The 21,535-nt window shown below is 28.5% G+C and overlaps 1 protein-coding gene across 9 annotated transcripts in view; it reads right to left on the bottom strand.

Moving 5' to 3' along the window:
* Nucleotides 1-364: 364 nt before the first annotated feature.
* The window catches only part of LOC107454168 (uncharacterized), an 87,621-nt gene continuing 66,450 nt past the window's right edge, over nt 365-21,535 (bottom strand). For 2 of the 9 annotated variants that reach the window (XM_016071252.3, XM_043052946.2), the window contains exons 2-8: nt 12,813-12,887; nt 11,865-11,906; nt 10,034-10,164; nt 8,351-8,449; nt 7,202-7,333; nt 6,207-6,259; nt 365-1,551 (exon numbers count right to left, since the gene is read on the bottom strand). In XM_016071252.3, coding sequence (XP_015926738.2) covers nt 1,449-1,551; nt 6,207-6,259; nt 7,202-7,333; nt 8,351-8,449; nt 10,034-10,164; nt 11,865-11,906; nt 12,813-12,887 — 635 coding nt within the window. In that variant the 3' untranslated portion in view covers nt 365-1,448. Of the gene's footprint in view, nt 1,552-6,206; nt 6,260-7,201; nt 7,334-8,350; nt 8,450-10,033; nt 10,165-11,864; nt 11,907-12,808; nt 12,888-12,982; nt 13,341-18,009; nt 18,163-21,535 lie in introns of those variants that run through there. The other 7 variants (XM_043052961.2, XM_043052929.2, XM_043052924.2 and 4 more) reach the window with 7 other exon arrangements.

Genomic DNA, 21,535 nt, shown 5'->3' with positions numbered 1-21,535 from the left:
CTAAAAACACAAATTGCTAAAATGACATAAGTATTAACTTTAATTAATCTTGTTACAATTTTTATATAAATTAATAAATTGTAATATTATAATATTTATTTTTTAAAAAAATAGGTTTTACAGTATCTGAGGATTTTGTCTTGTGGAAGTAGAAAAAAAATTTACTCAGCATCTTTGCTGGATAGCTTAGCACTGTTGTGTATACTTATTTTGACCAAAAGGTTCTTGTGTACAAATGGAAATAATGCCTAAACTGTTGGAAAATCACCATCCAATATTTATTAGTTGATGGCTATTTATGAGAAAATAATACGGATTATAAATTCTAGTTTAAGTCATTGTGTTTTAACCACACTAGGAACAATAATAAAAATAAAAATAATTTTATTTGTAAGATAATCAAACACAGTATTGCTATTAATTTATAAATCATAAAAACAACATTATTGTACATTTTTTCCTCTAAATAATTACTATATTTTTTATAAATCATTGGTTGTGCTCCTAAGCACTTTAGTTTGTATTCTTTTTACTCTGCAAACAGATTCTCATTTCTTTAGTACATAAACACATTATTCGGTAAATGTTTAGTCTATTTGGAAAAGAAGAGATTTTACTTAAGACTAGCGTATCTTCTTGACGATTTTTATTTAAAATTATCAATTTATTATACTGCTTTAAAAGCCAAATTAAAATAAATCTATGTGTGAAATATTGATTATTGTAAAATACTTGTGTAAACCCATTTCTGAATTAATAACATAAATAATATCAAAAAGAGACGCACACTTACAGTTGCTTAGATTTTTAAATCTGGCAGGAAGGTTATTCTCTTTATCTTCACATTACATTATAAATTAGGAATTCTACAAACTAAGGCACAAGTTGTTTTGTAGAAAAAAGACATGAAAAATTACATGATTTTAAGGGATGTGTTTGACAATTAGTTACTGACTAGCAATACTTAAGAAAGACTTACAATACTTATAGAAAAAATTAATTTTATACCACATATATTTAGTTTAAAAAAAAGTTTTATTATGATTTTTTTAGTAATTTTCTGTGATAATAACATTAAATAAGCTTATATGAGGGCCTTATTTGAATAGTGATCCAACTCAAATTTATTTTGAGGCACACAGTCTAATGAGTCTATGTTTTTTTTTTCTTTTTTCTATCTTATCTGATTTGTGGAAAATATTGTTAGGTAGTTGAAATAAGCTTCAGATGTACTAGTTTTAAAATGCGATTAAAATTACCTGTAAACATGTGCAAGTGGGGCTATTTCCCACTTTTTTTTCTTATAATATATGAATTATCAGACCATTCAAATAGCACCTATCTTTCAAATGATTTTGTTAAATAACCTTTTTTTTAAAAATATTTATTTCTCTCTTTATTATAATAAGTAATTGACAATAAAAAGATTACAAAATAAAAACTTAAAATTAAGAGAAAAATAATTTCGAAAACATTTTATCATGAGAATTTTGTAAAACTTCTACAATAGGATACGTAATGCAAGCTTCATCCCATGGCAACTGCCAATACCTACATTTAAAAAAAATAATAATAAGTAATTGGGAGAACAAATGTGCTGATTCTTTACAATAAAGAGCTTATTATGACAAAATAGCAATTGTATGATATACACATATATTTATCTATATATATTGCCTATATACTACGTATTGAAATTTCGATTACAATTAAAAGTCCCTTTAATTACAATGATTATTATTGATATAAATGACAATACTAATATAAAAATCTGTAATTAAATAAAAATTCAAGGTTTATAGCTCAATTTAATAAATTTCATTATTATTTTCTTCTGTTTCATACCTAAGATTTGACTTTAAAAGCTAGATTTTTATCAAAAATGTTATGCAAAATAAAACAATACACAAAATTGCATTTAACCAAAAAAGGATATACGAAAAACAAGTTAGTTATATTTGATAGTAACAAAAATAAATAAGCAAGAATATTTAGAATTCTAGAGAAAAAAAACAGAATGTCTTAAATTCTAATCTAGTGATCAAGTACCAAGTTTCTAAAAAGCAATTCTTAATGGTTTGAGGGACTAACTTTAAATATGCTACTTATAGTGAAACTTAGATAACTGGAAGTGTTATCTGAAGCTAAATTACTTCGAGTTATCAAAAAATAGACTAATACGAAAGAAGGATGGATAAAAAAGGTTATCTTGGAGGGTTTTTTTTTATCACACTTTGGTCTATAGGATGAAGTTTCGATGTCATGTTGAGTGCAAAGAAGATAAGCTTGATGGGTTGCAAATTTTGAGTCATTTTAGATGGGCTGGACAACTGTTAATGAATAATGAAACATTTATTTTTTTCGCACTGGAATTTGCTGTCAAGTTTTAATAACAATTGTTCAATAATTATTCTGGTCATCCATATTTTTAAGCTTTAGTTGTTATAAATCAGTGCTAAAATTACTCCACCGAAAAGAGCAGCAAACAAAACAACTTCGAAAAAGCAGAAACTAAAATTCTTCAACAAAATACTTCTTAGAATGTCACAACTGCTTATGGTCAACCCTGTGGCAGAATTTTTTCTAAATTTCTGCGACAAACCTAACTAGAACCAATATCTTTCTGCAAGATATTTTTATCGTTATAAATGTATGTGTAATGAATTTATAATAATAGATGAAATTCGTGTTTATAAAATAAGTCTACATGCATAGAATAAAACTGTGTATTTTTTTTCTTAATTTCATAATATAAGTTTACATTTCTTAATAAGTTTAAATTGTTTAAGTATAAATTTGCATAATCTTCGATAATAACGAAAAGTTATAAATGTATAGATCTGCAGACAAAAATGCTTACTAGAGCATAAATAAAGATTACCCAGAACCTGTAATAAGATAGAACTTATAGAAATAGCTAAGAATGGACAAAAAGATTAAATTTATAAAACAAGATAACTGAATTTGAAGTATCAGTTTAAAACAGTATCAAAATTAAATTATTAAAGCAGTTTAAAACAGTATGATTTAATGTTTCATTATAGTAGTTATATCAGGTACAGAAACAAATCAGGTGAAAAAATTAATATTGAAGTTGAGTAATCAAAATAATAAAATAGAATTGGCTATAACCGAATTCTAAAAGCAAAAAAATTAAAGCGATGTTTGTTTCAATTTTTTCTACATCTCATTAATTTTATCTAATTAATTATAGATTAATTAGATTTGATTAATATTGTACTGACTTATTGAAAGATTTTTTTTTTCAAAAAGGAGGTAAATAAAACTTTTTTCGTGATCAGATTAAGTTCAGAACGAAAAAAATACACAGCGCTTGTGATTTCGCACTGTATTGTGTAAATATATAGCATTGATTCCACACGAAGTATGCAGAAGCTGTTTCCGACTCAATATGCTCAAGTCTACTCAACATCTCGAAACGAAATAGTCTTTAACAGTACTGAAACATCGGTATTAGAGCCATACTCATTGGATGCGATTTTTTTCGCATGCGTATGGAAACCTGTTTGAAAGTGTTTCACCAGTAAATATTTTCCACCAATCTGGTTTTTATTCGCATGCCAAAAAATCGTAGATAGTGAGATCTTTCAGGCTTTATTTCATTTATCGTTAGATTGCGATTTTTCTTTCTTTTTTTTTTTTCTCTTTTATCGACGACTTAATTCAAAGGATATAGGCATTTTATCTTTAAAAATATGTATATATATAGTTATTTTTTACTTTTTACTGCTTCTAAAATTTCTTGATTTGTTGGAAATGCTGTCTCATCCTTACTATCGATATCCAGGGCTGATTGTGCTCCGGAAAAAATCCGGATTTCCAGAATTTTCGCTAACAGTGATTCGGAAGTTTCAAAAAATCATTGATCACAGAAGTTTCTGGAAATAAATTTTCAAAGGTGGAACTTAAAAACACAGCTTATTTTATTTGTTCGTAAGGGAGAGCCAGAGGGATACTTCATAAGCTTATATTCGTGATTAATATTGTACAATGTGTAAACAGTATCGTGTAAACAGTTGTTATAATCATAAACTCAAGAAAGAAAGACATATTTGTAAATTTTAATTACTTCTCCAGGTCATCATAGGTATGTGTAAATGGTATAGGTATGTGTAAAATTTTAAATATATTTTAAGCAAACTAAGAAATATTGAGAAAAAGGAAGAAAAAAACCTTGCTTAAATGTTTTACTAATTTTTCAATTGAAACTGTTTTTTTTTTAACTTAAGAAATTTTCCGGAATTTTGACTTGGGCTCACAATTACCCCTGGATATCGCTACTAGTAAGAATATTTGATTCAAATCTAGAACGTTTTTTTTTTTTTTTTAAGTAGCGTGGGAAGCTTCTTTTCCTGTCGCTTTCCAGAAAAAAAATCTCTGACATCGCTAGATGTTGTCGACTTCCATCTTATTTCTTCTTAGGAATGCCGCCTTGAAAAATCAGTTTTCAAATTTGTTTTAATTATTGTGGTTTCACAATTGCAACAAATAACCTTTTCGCTCGACATGATTTTTTTAAAAAAAGAATCTTTTTACGCATGAAATTTTTCACATAAGTGCAAAAAATATAAAATACTCTGTTCTCATAAGAAAACACAAAGCAAATTACTGCGCCAGCGATAGAGGCCGAAGTTGACGAATTTTCAAAAATAGCTTAATAAAGGGGAAAAAAGTTCTCCCCTTTTTATCCAGTAACTGTTTGTGTTGGAGATTAACGAGCGCTTTCTCCTTCCGCAGTACGCTAGAAAAAAAAAAATATTTAAAACAATTCTGTAAGAAAAAAATTTTGCAGAACTATTATTGCTTCTGCAGAAATTTTTTGTTTCTGTAGAAAATGTTTTTTTTTTGTTGGTAAAACAGCTTCTGTTTCTGCAGAATCTTTTTTGAGAACTTTTGTTTGCGGCAAACCAAAAATTTTTACTTCCCAAATAAAAAAAAATCTTTCTGCAAGAACTCAGTCGCTTTCTGCGACAATGTCGCTGTGTCGCCGTGTTTCTGCCACGGGGATGGTCAAAGATTACTTATAATCTATTAATATCCAGAACTCTGTGCACAATTTCTCACACCTCACAAAAAAAAAAGAGAGAATAAACGTCATTATAACCCCATGACAACAATTGACGGAAAATATATATAAGAAAGCAGAATGAAACCAGTCACTGAAAGCTATTGCAACAATATTGGATAAAAAGAGCAAAGATCCTTTATCTTTCTTATCTTCTGAATTTTTCAATGTAACAAAACAAAAAATTAATACTTAATCGTGTTTCTCTTTTTTATTTTTTTAATACATTTCTCACATTAATAATACTGAGGCGAAATTTAGATAAGCTATCCTCCCAAAGTTGTTTCTTTCATAAACCTGAGCTGCTAGTTGAGAACTGTTTTAGAATTTATGCAAAATTCATTATAGGAAATTTTTATAGGTTGTAAATGTTTTTGTTTTTCTTAAAAAAATTTGACTTATAGATTGGAATTGATGTTTGGGAAACAAAAGTTTCCTTGAAAAATCGAAAAAGTCGACTTATCGAACTTTAAGTAATGGGGAAAAAAATCAATGTTGAAACTAGAACTTTCATCAATGTTTTAAAAATAATTCGTATTATCTAAAGTTTGAGCTTAAAGCATTTGACAGTAATTTTTGTGTAAGATATCGCAATACAAAAGTGTTTTTTCTAGATTTATATTCTTAGCCCTAAAAATGCAAAGGTAACTGCAATCTGAAAAAATATGGTCCTAATAACTTAAACAACTTATTTTTAACTTTGCTTTCTTATCTCTGAAATTATTTATCAAAAACAATTCACACACAATTATAAAATTTAAATGTCCAAAAATAATTCTACATAATATTTTTTTTAATAATTATTTCGTTTAATAATCAAACTTTTTAATAATCAAACGTTTAATAATCAAAACTTTAAGGAATACGAATTTCAGATTGAAGCTTCTCCTATTTTTAGGACTAAGAATCTACATGTAAGTTGATGCAAAAAATTTATGATTTTATGTCTGATTATGTAAATCAAAATAAGGTAAGTACAAATTAATTAAAGTTAAACCCCACAAACCATATGATTATATTGTAGTACATGACAATCTGATTGTTAGATCAAAAGTTACGTAGGTGATTAATTTTTTTTATTTTGCACACTGTACGAAAATTTTCAAAAAGTTTTAAATACCTTGAAAGAATGTCATCTAAGCTGTTCATTATGCAATGCTGCCAATTTTGTGCCTATGATAATACATAATAATTATTTTTTTATTCAATGAAATAAATTACAAGAAAAATATGATGTTTAAGGAAAATATATTTAGACAGATATTGAAAGCTTATGAATAGAATTACATTACAAAAAAAAAAGAGAAAGAAATACAAAAAAAGGAACATTGTTTGGTGCAAGTTATACCTAACTGTAGAGCAGTTTTTTTAACATAGAAATTTTTGATTGTTATAAGTGTAATTTTAAGAGTATATTTTATAAGCGTAATTTTATGAGTTTAACGGCTTTGTGTTAAAAAGTATTTTTTTATCTATTTTTTTTACATATTTCATAAAATTACAACTTATATGCAATTTCAAACTTTTTTAACAATATTATTTAAACTTTTTTATTGAATTCCAAATTAAATGTTACAGTTACATATTTTTAAAGGTTGCCCAAATATAGTAGCTCTAGCAATGCCACCATTAACGGTGGAAGAGTATACCACAGATTGCATATAATTGATTCACCAGATAATTGATTCATTGCATTGATTGCAGATAATTGATTCATTGCATGAGAGAATTTAAAGCAAATGTAAGATGTATACTTCCAGAACAGAACAATGTGATAGTGCATGTTACATTCAATTTCTGGCACTAAAAATTTTTCTAGCTCACATTTTACTGTCTTGGCTTAATATAAATTTATATTCACTTTGAGGAATCTCACGTGAGTTGATTAATCATTTATTCGCAATATCTCATCTTTATTAATGAGTATGAATACAGGCACAGCTGTCTTGCGTACACACCTGCTTTCTTTTCATTTAGCCAAATGTTATATCCAAATATGAGAAATTCTTTTAAATAAAATATTTTAAGCTTCATACATTTTTCAAGTTTTATTTTAACAAATATACAGCTTTCATAAAATACTTAATTTTGTAGGACAATGTGAATAAAACTTACTTGTACAGTTCCAATCTTTCCAAGTCGAACAGTACTCGCAATTAATGTTCGTAAGGAATTGAACAAAAACATTCTCCCAACTTTTTTTATGGGAATATTTAGTGTAGCACATAAAACTCCAAATACAATTGGCTGAAAAATTTTAAAACGAATCAGTCTTTTTATTTTATTAAAAGTTATTCTTTAGCAATTTGAAAGGTTAAAACAAATTTTTTTAAACAAAATGATGCAAAGTGAGAAGAAATTAGGAAACTAAGATAAATAACTGGTAGTTATTAAAAATAAATGTATAAAATATAATATTTTAACTAACACACATTAAAAAATTTAATAAATTAAGCTAAATAAAGAAACCACCTACTGAATTTCCCCCCTTGCAATAATGGAAAATTCTGGGGGGCAACATTAATAAATGACAGTATATATTTTGATACAACCAAGTTTGACATCACAATTTTCCTTTGGTTAGATTTAATAAAGCAAACAAGATTTTGAGTAACTAATTTTATAATAACATTAACCTTGAATTTCATTTATATGTTACATGATTTAAGTCAGGGCTACTCAAACAGGTCCTCCGACCAGAAGTAAAAGGTCTGAGACAAACTTTGAGAGAGAAAAAATTAGAAAATNCAAATAAAACCCAATTTTCCCCGGGTTTTTTCAATAAAACCCAGGCGGGTTGGGTTTTTTCAAAAATCCCCGGGTTTTTTCAAACCCTGTACTAAACTCAATCAATACTGACATGAAACTTTTTCTGTTTCAGCAAATTGCTATTAAAAGATAAGTAGCAGAGTTAAAGTTATGGATACTTTGGCTTAATAGAAAGACAAACAATGTCAAAGTCTAAATTTCAAAAATTCCTGAAAAATTATTGTTTAAGACAATATAATACAAGCAATTTTCTGTTTATTTCCTTAAAGTTTAACTTCATAGGTTTTTTTTTCCAGTGAAAATTAGCCGATTACATAGACCTTACAAAACATTAACATTGTTTCTGAACACAGAAGTATTTGACATACTGAAAATAATATTTGCTCAAATAATTAAAATTAATAAAAGATTCATTTTTTTAAAAATAAACTTAAGATTAACAATTGTTCATTATATAATTATTTGAAGAAAAAAATATCAAAATTAGTAGCTCACAAAATGGCAATGTGTTTTCTGTTCGTCTACAATTTCTTTTAAGTCTTGTAGTTGAGAAAACTTGAATACTTCACATGAGGTAGTCAGGAGAGCCTTTCCCTAAAAATATTAGTAGAACTATTGAGTGAATAAAAAAAATTAACTCTTAACACTTTGTTGACCGGCAATTTTACACAGAAACTATCAGATATTATTTTGTAATTGAATATGGAAGTCAAGTAAAACAATCTAAATATTTATTTCATGCCGAAATGTTGTTGACTGATAATGAGTTAACTGGACATTGCACATGCAATAACTAGTTAACTTAGCATTGGTGAACAACATTTGTGCATTGTGCAAAGATGAGTTAACTTGTCAACAATGTGTTAAGTAAATGTGGTGCAAAGTTGCAGAGTGTGTGTAGCTATAAAATACTGTTACATTCAACAAAAATTGAAATGAATCTTAATGTGGTAAATTAACTCTATGTACTGCATATTATTCCATTTTAGAGCCAATTCCAATTGACACTATATCTGAGATAAAAACGTAATGCGATTGTGTAATTTTTTTTTTAGTGACCTCCGCAAAAACATATTTGATTAATAATTTTCTGTTTAAATAGGGTATTTAAGAACTACTGTTTGTCCCAGAAAAGACTTCAATATGAAAAATCAATTACAGAGAAAAGGAAGGAGGTCGAAATATACAATTAAAACCTAAAATCTTTAGGAAACCAGAAAACTTATTCTCAAAAATTTTTAAAATTTGTTAAAAAGCTCAAAAAAAACTTAATGTTTTTTTTTTCTTTTTGGCTGCATGTCAGATGATTTCAACAGAAATAATCAGGGCACACTGTGGGGGAGGAGTCATCAGTATCAGACAATACCAACCGTCATCTATCAAAAGGTACCTCATGATAGAATCAAGTTAGCATGCTTTATATACCAGATGTTTAATTTTCGTAGTGGTAGTTACGCCACATTACTCCCCCACCAGAATTCTATCAGGGATAAAATTCGTTGTATAGATATCACTAGTTGCTGTACTTGTGACTGAGCGGGAGAGTGGTCACCGGAATTTTGAGTGTTGAATGTGAGAGGTGTATTAAGTTCACAGTAGTAGTTTCTCCTGTGTTAACATTAGCAGTTGAGAGTGTATGACGTTGTATGTTCGAGATGAGTCTGAGTAGCAACAGCGCAGGAGGGTGATGACGCAGTCACAAGTAGCTAGTCAACTTTCAATGTGGACGATCTATCGAAGTAGGCGTTACTGTTAGGAATTTTGCGAAGTGGGCGTTACTGTGTGTTCAAATCACATCCGGAGGTCGCCAATGTGGGGGAGGAGTTATCAGACAATACCAACCGTCATCTATCAAAAGGTACCTCGTGGTAGAATCAAGTTAGCATGCTTTATATACCAGTGAATTGATGTTTAATTTTCGTAGTGGTAGTTACGCCACACACACAATAAACAAGTTTGACTGTATATGCAATTATATTAAATAAATCAAATTGCACTATCATTATTTGGTATAGTGAGATAGAACGCTTGTGTCTTTATACATGATATTTTTTAATGGAAATAAATACCACATACCGGCTAATAAGTAGCAATATAATAAAATCAGGGTGAAATATATAAGAACTTGTAAATAAATACATTTCTCCCTTAATTTATAAAATTCTTTAAAATTATTACCTGCTGCTTGCTAGCCCTATGAGCAACATGATTCAAAAGAGCAGCATTGTGAGCTGAGTCTAACTCAGTTATTTGTTTCAAATCAAAAGCTGATTCATAAGAGGCTCTCACATAAGGAATGCAAAATGAACCTAATTATAAAAAAGAAAATATTGTATAATTGTTACAAAATAAGGGTATATTTCCATATTGATACTTTTTTGTGACAATTACAATTGCCAAAATGCCACTGGGATTTTAAACTTGAAAAAAGTTTTTTTGAAATAGGTAGAGGCTAACCCCATGAATGACTATGATATTTCCTTCAAGAGGGACACCTTATATGAAGTTATTTTTTTCTTTCAGACCGTTGCCTAAGACTTTCCAAACCTTGACAATTATATTGGTGCATGTTTCAATGCAGAAATATTCCCCAAAATACATTTTAATGGATATTACAAATTAATTCAAAAGTATTTAGAATGTTTCAGAAAAAGTAAAAGATAACTTAAAATAGTTATAAGCAATTTTGCTTTATCAAAAGGTAAGATTATTACAGCGATATATACATTCAGATTTTTTGCTTTCAGATAATTTGTTTTATAATAAATGTCAAAAAGAACAGAAATGTAGCACTCAAAATTAGTGGCAGCAAATAGTATAAACAAAAAATTAAATAAATTGAGACTTTCATTCCTAACGGTGCAGTTTAATTATACATTATTGAACTAATTAATAATTGGAAACACAGTTAAATACCAAAATCTGTGGTTTCGATATAAAATATAGCCTTCACCCTTAAATATGTAGAAAACAAAAAATTAGTCACGAACTAGATGCTACGATACATGGAGTTAAATTTTGGGAAAAGTTTTTTTTAAACGGCAGGCACTGAATTTATCGTTCTGTGCTATGGAAGGTGCAGGAGGTAATTGCTCGTTTTGCATTGCCTGGTGAGCCCCTTGTCACCAGAGTCACTGAGGCGAGCAACATTACCCTCACCCACTGCAGATAATTGCCTGAAGTGATTCTGAAGTAGAAGGTCAGCGGTGACTGTCTGAATGTGCCTCGAGTTGATACTAAGTTTTTGATACTAACTAACAAAAAATATAACTCTGCTAATTTCAAAATTAGTAAATAATTTTCTCAATAGATGATGCTGCAAATTAGAAAGACTATAAAACAACATTTTTGTTGCATGTTAGCAATACCATTTATTAATGCAGTTTGAAGCTTAATGAGATCAAATAGGATTTCTTAAGCAGAACATAAGGCTACGCACAAGCAGCTTTTTCATTCCTCAATAAAATAGATATCCCCCCCCCCTCCCAAAAAAAAAATTTTGAAAGTAACATTATATTAATCAAGAACAAATTGCTAAGAAAAGGCTTTCTGAATACATAACATAAAATAAACATGAAACTTATTATAAAACACATTAGAATACAATTTTTTCGCTAACAAATTCTTTGGTGTTTGAGATCGGTGCAAACTCTATCTCCCATTTTTGTGAATACCATAGTAGCTTAGAAAATGTTATGAATCAAAATACTGTGGTTTTTGTTTTTTGCAAAAATTGCCATACATAATTAAATTAAAAATTATTAGCGAAAATAATAAATTATTCCTCCCAAAAATGTAAGACACATTTTATATGGTGAAATGAAAGGCATTTAATATTAAATAAGAGCAAACAGCATTCTATATGAAAAATTATCAAGGTAAAAGTACGAACTGTATGATAGGAATGTAGATGTTCTTAATGATTTTTTAATTCATTTTTTGCCAACTCACAGATTATTCTAATAAAGTAATTAAAACACTTTAACAAAGAAATAATAGTGATGAATACCTGTATTTTCTAGAGAACATAGAATATAATTTTTCAAACTGTCTAAATAAAAAAAAGAAACATACAAAGAATTAGAAAAACAAACTGCATAGCAAAAATAGTAACAAATTTATCAAGGTTGTACAACAATTACTTAAAAAAATTATATAAAATGATTACAGTAAAGGATTTAAGGATCCAGAATTTCACGAAAGAAAACATTAACTTGAAAAGCTATATGCATTAAAATTTATAATAAAATACAAGCAAAATAGAAATCTAAGCTACTTTGTCAAGCAACCTTGCACTTCAAGCCTAAAGACATTCAATGAAACTTGAATTGTAAGACTTGAAGTGAATAAAAATTCGGCACTTTCTCGGTTAGCCAAATGCAAGGAAATTCACTATTTTTCTTAATTTTTTTTTTCATTTTAATCAATTTTTATGCATTTAAAAAAATAACTAAAATAAAAAAGTGGTGAAGGCATACATTTTTGGGCAATTTTTGCTTGCCCCTGGTTAATTGAAAAATACCAAACATAATAAATCAAAAGAAAATATCTCTATACTTCATCTTTACAAGTTTTATTTTTGATTTTAAAGTATTATTATTAAAATAGAAAATTAAGTTGACTGATTAAAGTAGAAAAAAGTTTTGAAATTTTAAGGATAGCTTAAATAAATTACACTTTCAGGAATTAATTGTCACACAGGCTAACTATACCTAGGGCTCTCCCAAGTTTCATGAAAGCAGAAAAGTTATACCCTATAAATTGTAATTATGCAATGCAAATTATGATTGGTACTTTTCGGTTAGCAAAAAGTCAATAATGAATGCCTTTGCAAATTTTTTTTATTTTTTAAATACATAAAAATTTAAAAGTTGATTGAAAAGTACCTTTTTTTTAAAAAAATATATAAGATGAAGAAATTATTGATTAAGATAATGATTTAATTAAACAATATTACTTTGATTATCTGTGTAGAAATTTTGTATAGCAGCCTCTATTCCCATACTATGTGAAAATCCGCCAGTAGGAAATGCTGAAAAAATAATTAAAATTGTAGTAAAAAAAAGTTTAGCATATAACAAGTTAAACAATAGTTAGATGTCTATACAAATGATTTTTTGGCAATACATTATTATTTAATCATAACTTTTTGCTTCATTTTCATTACAATATATAATTACTAGAAGCTATTGTGATTATTACCGCTGTCACACAACTGTAAAACAACATAAAATGTTTCATCATCCATATTTCTTTTTTCTTGAAACTCAAGTTAAATTTGATACAAAAAAAATAAATGATTTCGATTTATAATCTATAGTTTATGAAAGATGGTGAAGAAAAAACTTGTACATTAAAAACCAAAATTGATCTGATTTCACTATAAACCGTCATCACCATCGTGGTCATATCGCCAATATAAACAAACAATTTAAAACAAAACTAACGAATTATCGAATTCCGACGAGATGAATAGATAAACTTAGCGCTAAAACTTTTTAGAAGAAAAAAGCTGTAAAGAGTGGATCATGGCTCCATCTATTATGGATAAGTTGTACTGCAAAAGGAAAATTGGACAACAATATTCAGTTATTACTACTCGTTGGTTAATACAATATCGGTTGGAATTCTTTTTAAAAACGCATTCTTAAAATCTTATAGTGAAGGTAAATTAATGATGAAAATTCTTGAATGTGAAAAATGAATTGAGTGTATATGTGGAAAAATTATTTACTAAATATATATTACGTAAAACCCGTACTAGGCATGAAAATAAAAATATTATTAAATTATAGTGCTGTTGTAATTCTAACTGTATGAATTTATACAGAAAAAAATAAGGAGTGTTTTATGCAAAAAGCAGAAATATTGAAAAGAATTAAAAAGATACTGACAAAAAAAAAAAAGAAGTTTGATTAGAATTAAAATAAATTCTCTATAAAATATAAAGCTGCCATCTATGAAACATAATTATAAGTAAAAGCTTATGCTACTATTGAGACTGTAAACCTTGGCAAACAATGATTCTGTTCTGTTGGCCAAGCTGTAAACAATATGTTGTTATTTATGCCACTTGTCAATACCAGCAAACCTGTTTGAAACCAAGCGAATTAAGGCAGAGGATGAGTAAAACAAATAACTTGCTGAAAAATGTAATTTTAATAGAAATATTTATGGAATACTCATGTTTATTTTTTTCCCTTTTTGGTACAAATTTTCATGAATTTATAATTTATACGAATTGCAAGAATTCAAAATAAAAAATAAAATAAAGATGTAGAAACAATAAAAAAATCGCTAGATTGGATTATTTAAGTCTCAAGCACCTTTATAGAAAAATTTGAAGTTTCACAAAATAAACTGCACGTTAAATGCGAATATTTAATTCCCTGCTATTTTACAGAAAGTCATATCAGATATTCGTACACTACATACATATGGGGGCACTGTAGAGCTGGAGCTGGAACGCGCCATTCTGACGTTCCGACACTTTCGTTTAGAAGCAGAAAACGCCCCAGAAAATCTGAATTTAATATGAATATTACTCCTTCTTATTTTTTTTAAATTTCTTTTTTGAAACTGCATTTTTTAGAATTAAATGTATGTAGTGTGGTAGATTTTAAATCTGAAAAATCTGTAAATGAATAAAGAAGGTGCAAGAAAAAAATAAAGAGGTTATTGGGTGAATAAATATTAAAAACACAATTATAGCGGATAATATTTGAAGATTCTATGATGGCGGGAGAAGGGAAGAACATTTTAGTTAATTTATGAAAATCAGTTTTAGAATTTTAGAAGCACCAAGAAGCAATTTACAAATCATTTTCATCAAAGAAAACTTCTTAACTGGGCAGAATAAAGTAATATTTTATTGCTTATGATAGACCCAACAATGTTTTTAAAATCCAGAAATTTCAACTTTTAGAAAATTCAACTTATAATTTTCTATACTTTGGCTGGACAGTTGTTATTATTGTTATATATTAAATGAAAAATGCAGCAAACTATGCAAAAATTTCATAGTTTTGCATTATAATTAAATAATTAAATCTGATAATAGGGTTTCGCTCGACAAATCTTTCGTGATCACACTTCATTAATGATCGGACTTTAAATCTGCAATTTGATGAGTGGATTTAAAAGACAATTACATTCTTTTCAAAATATTAATTCAGTTAAACGAGTTTATTATTATTAAAATAATTATTAATGCATACTACTGTACTAAGTGTACTGTTTTTAATTCTTTTAGTCGATTTCAAACGAATTTGCATTCTACAAAAATATATTTATTTTATTATTTTGTAAATCCTCCAATTTTTTTTTCATTAAAAGCGAATATTTAACACGTAGACTCAAAATTAAAATTGATTCACCAACGTGATTTGTTAGAGCACATTTTGATTGCTAGATGCAAATGTAACGTTTGGTTGAGAACAAAAACAGCATTTGATTAGTAAAAATTAGATTTTTATTACGAAAACAATTGCAGTAGTTTAGTCAGGCAAATACATTCAGTCTTTTTTAAGGAACCTTTCTTTAATCACAGAACCTTTAAATTTTCAACCTTCATTTGAACTTAGAATCAATGTCACGAACTCTCGGTTTCCATAGAAAATGTGACGGGTGCTCTGTTCATGCTCTCCTACGAGTAAGCCACTTCAGGAAATAAAAAGAGCGAGAGAATAAATCAGCTCGCAAAAAATGCTCAGAAAAAAAAAATGAAATAAAAATAGCTACGCTTACTTTTTGTTACAGGATAATTATTTTTATATTTTAAAGTAATTGGTACACTAAAGCCTGTGTACCATTTATGGACATTGTTTTTGTGGCTGACTTAGGTGGTCAATTTATATAGGGATAAACCATAATTTTTTAAAAAAAGTTTATATCATTGCTTTCATATTTCCAGTCAAAATGTAAATAAATGTAATAAAATAATTTTTAAAACATGGCTTTAAAATTTTATTTATCGTTAAAATAAAATTAACAACCAGATCAGAATAAATCAAAATTCGTTATGCTAACTTGATATTGAATTGATTTGCTAAAAAAGGAATGTGCTTATTTGTTTCATTTAGCATGCTTTAATTATAAAGAAATTCTTGAAATATTGATAGACCAGGATCTAAGCAATTAGAAAATTTTATATCATATTCATTTCAACATTTTAAGATTCATTTTGCTATTCTAAAAATTAAAAAAAAAAAATTGTTGCTTCGAGCAAAATCAAATTCTTACAGTTTGAAAAATAAATCAATAAAAGTTTTTAATATTTTCCACTTTGCGATTAAATCACGAAGAGATTAAGTTAAACTTTTGATTTATAATAGTTTTTATAACCTTTTCACCAATTCAGTGAAATTCTAATGCATTTAATCGCATAAAAACATTATTAAGAGTTCAGAATAGCGTTCAATAATACTATGAGACGTGTTTGATCTATTTTACCTGTCACGTGCAAATTGAAAGATGGACAGGTAATGAGGTAATAAAGGGGTTTGCTCCCTTTTATTATGTGGAATAAAGACACATGGAAAACAAGGAACGATGGAAAAATAAAAAGAAAAGAAGGAAAGAAGAAGAAAAAACTACTAAAAATAACAAATTTATTTTTAAAAATATTACAAAGCCAGAAAACATAATATCAAAAAGACATACTCTAGTTGTCAGCTCACGCTTTTATATCAGCAAATTAGTGTGCTTTCTAATATTGTATTATTATTATAGCCAAATCAAAATATATTTATATAAAAGAACTAATACTCACACTATTGTATTAATATATGTTGCTTTAGCTGTGATAATACGATATTAGAAAGCACTCTAATCTGCAGATGTAATCGTGAAAGCTGACGACGAGATTCTATCTTTTCGTTATTTTGTAATCTGGTCTTATAATTTTTTTTTCTAATTTTTAAAACATTTTAAAGTAAATTTGTTATTTTCAGTAGTTTTTCATCCTCTCCTTTAAAATAAGTCTATATCTATAGATTAAAGGAGAAGAAGAAAAACCTTACTCGGAATATTTACTTAACAAATAGAAGTTACTTATTGCTGGTTATCTATGTTAGTTTAGTACAGAAAGACTTTTGAAAGTAGCATAAATCAGCCGTACGAGTAATAGTGTCAGTTACTATGACGACAGTTCGTTTTTTGTCACTGTACGAAGTCATTTTTAGATTTTCATATGTTCGTTTAATTAATCTATTTTGCTGTTTTTTTATTTTTAAAAATATTTATTAAAGAGTGAATACTGGAACAAAAGAATGAGGAAATAAATCCGTGAAACGGCATATTAGTGAATGGGTTAATCAGCGAGTCGTGGAATCAGTGTAGATAAATTAAAAAAATTCTTAAAATTTCTAATCGACCACATATTATTATCATTAACAATCCGCAATTTTTATATTTATGATTTTCTTTTTTCTTCTTTTTATTGTTGGAATAAATGCAAACAAACCTAATTCCAATGTTCACTTAATGATAACTGCGCTTCCATAATGCGCTGTTTTCATGACAAATTAAAATGTTTATCGTAAAGTTAATTTTTTTTTTGATTAAAAGTTATGGTTTATATTTTATAAGAAATTCACTGAATTACTCTTTTAAAAAGTTATGATTTTAAGATGAACATTGCTTTAAATTTATAAGACTTAAAAATTTTAACACAGAAAATTTGAACTCGAAAAACGAAAAACACGCGTACACACAAAACATGCTAACGTTATTTATGTTTTTATCCCCTTTCATACAATTAAAATTGTAGAAAGACACATTTATCAAATTCATCTTTTTTTATTATTGTTATTTTTTTGCGCTTTTAAAACTTTTATTTTTTTTAAATATAGATTTATGCTAGAATTATTACATATCAGTGATAATAATCCAAAGACTGTTTTATTTCTAGATATTTTCTGATATAAAAATTTTAAATTCATAACGCTTCATTGCTTTGTCCTACTTACGAACTAAGATTTTACCACAAAACATAAATTATGCAAGAAAATAAATTATAAATAATATTTATGCTGTTGATCATTTTGATGCTAAAAAAAAAAAAAAAACATTTTCTCTTTAATACAAGTTTCGTTTCAAGTAAGTACATCTTAAAATCTAAAGTTATTTTCAATGAACTCAGCACAATCACTTACAGCTACTGTCCACATTCCTCAAAGTATTATTACAGATGTTAAACAGCTACGATAGTTGTCTTCTCTTTTTAAAAGGCGTTAAGGAACCTCATAAATTTTCCATTGAAACCACCTGAGCTATTCCTATCTAGCACAACTTTCTCCAAAAGCCTCAAGTTTGGAGAACAGAAAAAAAAAATCCTGTCAGGGAGTTAAGAATTGTATGTGGGTGGTATAGACTTTTCCCATCCCTAATTAAAGCCAACAGGCACAGCAGTAAATCGTTTGAAAAATTGTTCTCTATTCTTAAAGTACCCTTGGTGAGAGGTAGGCCTATTGTTGAAAGTCGCTTGCACATTCAAGCCAGTTTCACCTGTGAAAATTGACACCTGCATATTAGTAGTTACTGAACCTAGAATAGGCCTTCTAGGTATTGCTGGTCCCACGTGCGGGGATTATGTGGTTCAATAGCAGGTGAGATGGCTGCCAAATTTTATTTCGTCCTTTCACCAAAAATTGTTTCTCTTTGGTGGGGCTTAGATTCCTTAACCGTCAAGGGGTAGCTATCATACAATTGTAACAATGTCAACTGCAAAAGAGCCAAGGGGGAAGGAAAAAAAAGAATTTTTGTTTATATTCTTTGGGCTTGGGGAATATAGGTGGGATCGCCAGGAAATGCCGAATACAGAAGCTGCAATCTGAAGAAGTTTTGGAATTCAGATTCTCTACTAAGTTATGAGCAAATATCATTCTTTTTACGGAAACAGGTGTTCGCCAAAACTACGATCGGTTCTGCCAAATACTTATCATGGACTTCAATACTAAGAATGCCTTTCAAATGACAGTAGCTTGTAAATAAAACTAACCGTTGAGCCGGAAAAGAGTTATTGACTGCTACTTACTTTTTATTTAGGCAAAAAATAGCAAGATTAGGATTATATATTTCTTGGTTTCGCCGACTACTACATATACAAGCAAGATTTCTATACAAATTTGTATACCTAAATAACAATAATTATTATTTTTTATTGAAAAAGTGTTTCGCCTTGATTCAAACACTGCACGTAGAATTATTATGCATCTACTGAATTCATGTTTTTCTAGTGGAGGTTGAAGGCTTTTACAGCGATTTCTTCCTATGTTTTTTCCTATATATATATATATATATATACAAANTTATATATATATATATATATATATATATATATAAATTATTTAGTGTTTCAGAATATTACTCAAATAATGAAGAGTTTTTAAATTTTAGCCATAATTTTTGCTTCAAATTCCTATGAGTTCAGCAGTGAAAATGATACAAAAGGTAAAATAATATAATATATGAACTATGAAAATATCCCATCTCATCCCTGTAAATTCAAAGGGAAAGTATAGAATTCCTTCAAAATTACCGAACAACAATTTGAAGATAAATTGGTTTGCTAAAAAATATTAAGATAAGCTATATGTATATAAGAGCTCAAACCAGCCTTTATACTTTTCTAGAAAAACTGCATGATTAAATCTGCTGACATGATTCCAATCATCGTTCACGTTGAATTTTTTTTCTTAGTGCTTTTTTATGCATAAAATATTGAAATTAATATATGTATTAAAGTGTATCTGATTTTTTTTTTTCAATTCATGATTTATTTTTTTTCAGTTCATGAAAGTTCTTAACAAGTTTTTTTCATTTCAATTTTCTAAATGTCCTTCATTAAGTTGGGTTTCAAAACTGATATATGATTCTAAAGATTGCTTTTAATCACATAAAAGTATCATCCAGACATATGTTTTATGTACACATATTTTTCAATTTTGCAACTACTGGGAACACAACCAAAATTAGGCAAAATACCCAGATTTGATTACAAATTTAAATACTTTAATAGTTAATTTTCTTTAGTACCTTTCCTTGATTCAAAACACCGTACCGCATAATGTATCTAGTAGTGACTGAAATAATTTATTTAAGCTTCCACGGGAGGGGAGGACGGAAACATGGTATGGGAAGCAGTGGTGGCTCAGGAGATAGAGCGCTCGCCTCCCAGTGCGGTAACCCGGGTTGGAAACCTAGCCGTGGCTGGTTGATACGAATTTTGATCCCGGCTTAAGCCAAAGACAGTGCTGAAGTGAAATATCATCAGTGGTAGACGGATTATGGATTAGAATTCCCTTACAGTCGGGCTTACAATGGGGAGTTTTCGTGGTTGTCCTCTTTATGTAATGCAAATGAGAGTTACTTCCATCAAAAGTTCTCCCCGAAAGCTAGTTTGTATCAATGCTTGATCCAGGATTTCCCCCGTCTTTTGGGTTGGGTTAAGAATTATTTCTTCATTGAAATTTATTTCCTTAACTGTAATATAACTATAATATAAATTGTAATTTTAAATAAATATATTTAATTCCACTCTTACATAAGAAGTAAAACTGAAACATATAATGTGAAATAACATTCATTTTATAATCATGCTGTTGATTTCCCTGGGAATCTCTTTTAATAGTAATAGAATATAAGCTATAGTTGGAATCAGGCTCTGTGTTCCTGGTCGAATGGACACCACAGGTTTGCCTGGAACTTTTTTTCTACTTCGTAAAGAATCTAGATTTGTCATTTAAGAATGTAGGAAGAAAAGGTACCGGTAAAAAAGGTCCCTGGCAAAAAGGTACCGGTAAAAAAATGTACAGCTGTAGGGATAACTGTGCAGAAGAAATTATTAAAATATTTTATACGCTAAGGAAAATCATAATATGCTTCATAAGAATATGTAAAACAATCCATTATTCTTAAAAAAAAAAGGGAAAATCTTCTCCATTCATCGTAATTAGGGAATCTGAAACTTAATTATTGAAATAGGTAATAAATGTTTCAGAAAAAAATTTCAAAATAAAATAAAGTCAGTCAATTTCTTCTGTAGAGAATTATTTAAAACAAAAAATTGTTAAATATTCTTTAAAGAAAAAAATATTTGAAACACACTTTAAAAATTGGATATAATTATAACCGTTGTTGAACAGCCGACCCAATTTTATGGGTTTACTACTACTAAAATTCAACTCCGTAGCCTTGTAATTTTGAACCCAATTCAGAACACAAGGGAACTCCTGGATCGAGTATTGGAAGAAATTTGCCTTCGTGGATGACTTTTTGATGGAGCTCACCCGCATTTGCGTTACATGGAGAGGAAGACCACGAGAACCTCCTACGGTTAGCTTGACGGCAAGGGGACTCTAACCCATGATCCGACTACCACTGAGGATATTTCACGTCAACACTGTGGACGGTACAAGCCGGCTGCGGAATTCGTATCGATTGGGATTCGAACCCGGTCCGCCTCATTGGAAGGTGAAAGCTCTATCCCCTGAGCCATCGCGGTTCTTAAAAATTAGATAAGAAATACGTCGCACTCAAAAGTCTTTGCTTTGCGAATCTCTAAATAGTGATAAAAGCATTCACGGTGCAGAAAATAAGCCGCACATCAAATTTCCTCAGAGATTTTACCTGTAAAAGGTAAATTTTTTTCGATATCCTTTTATCTAAAGACCCTCTTTA

This window comes from Parasteatoda tepidariorum, chromosome 1 (assembly GCF_043381705.1).
Source record: "Parasteatoda tepidariorum isolate YZ-2023 chromosome 1, CAS_Ptep_4.0, whole genome shotgun sequence".
NCBI lineage: Eukaryota > Metazoa > Arthropoda > Arachnida > Araneae > Theridiidae > Parasteatoda > Parasteatoda tepidariorum.
This window is presented reverse-complemented; position numbering and strand designations above follow the sequence as displayed.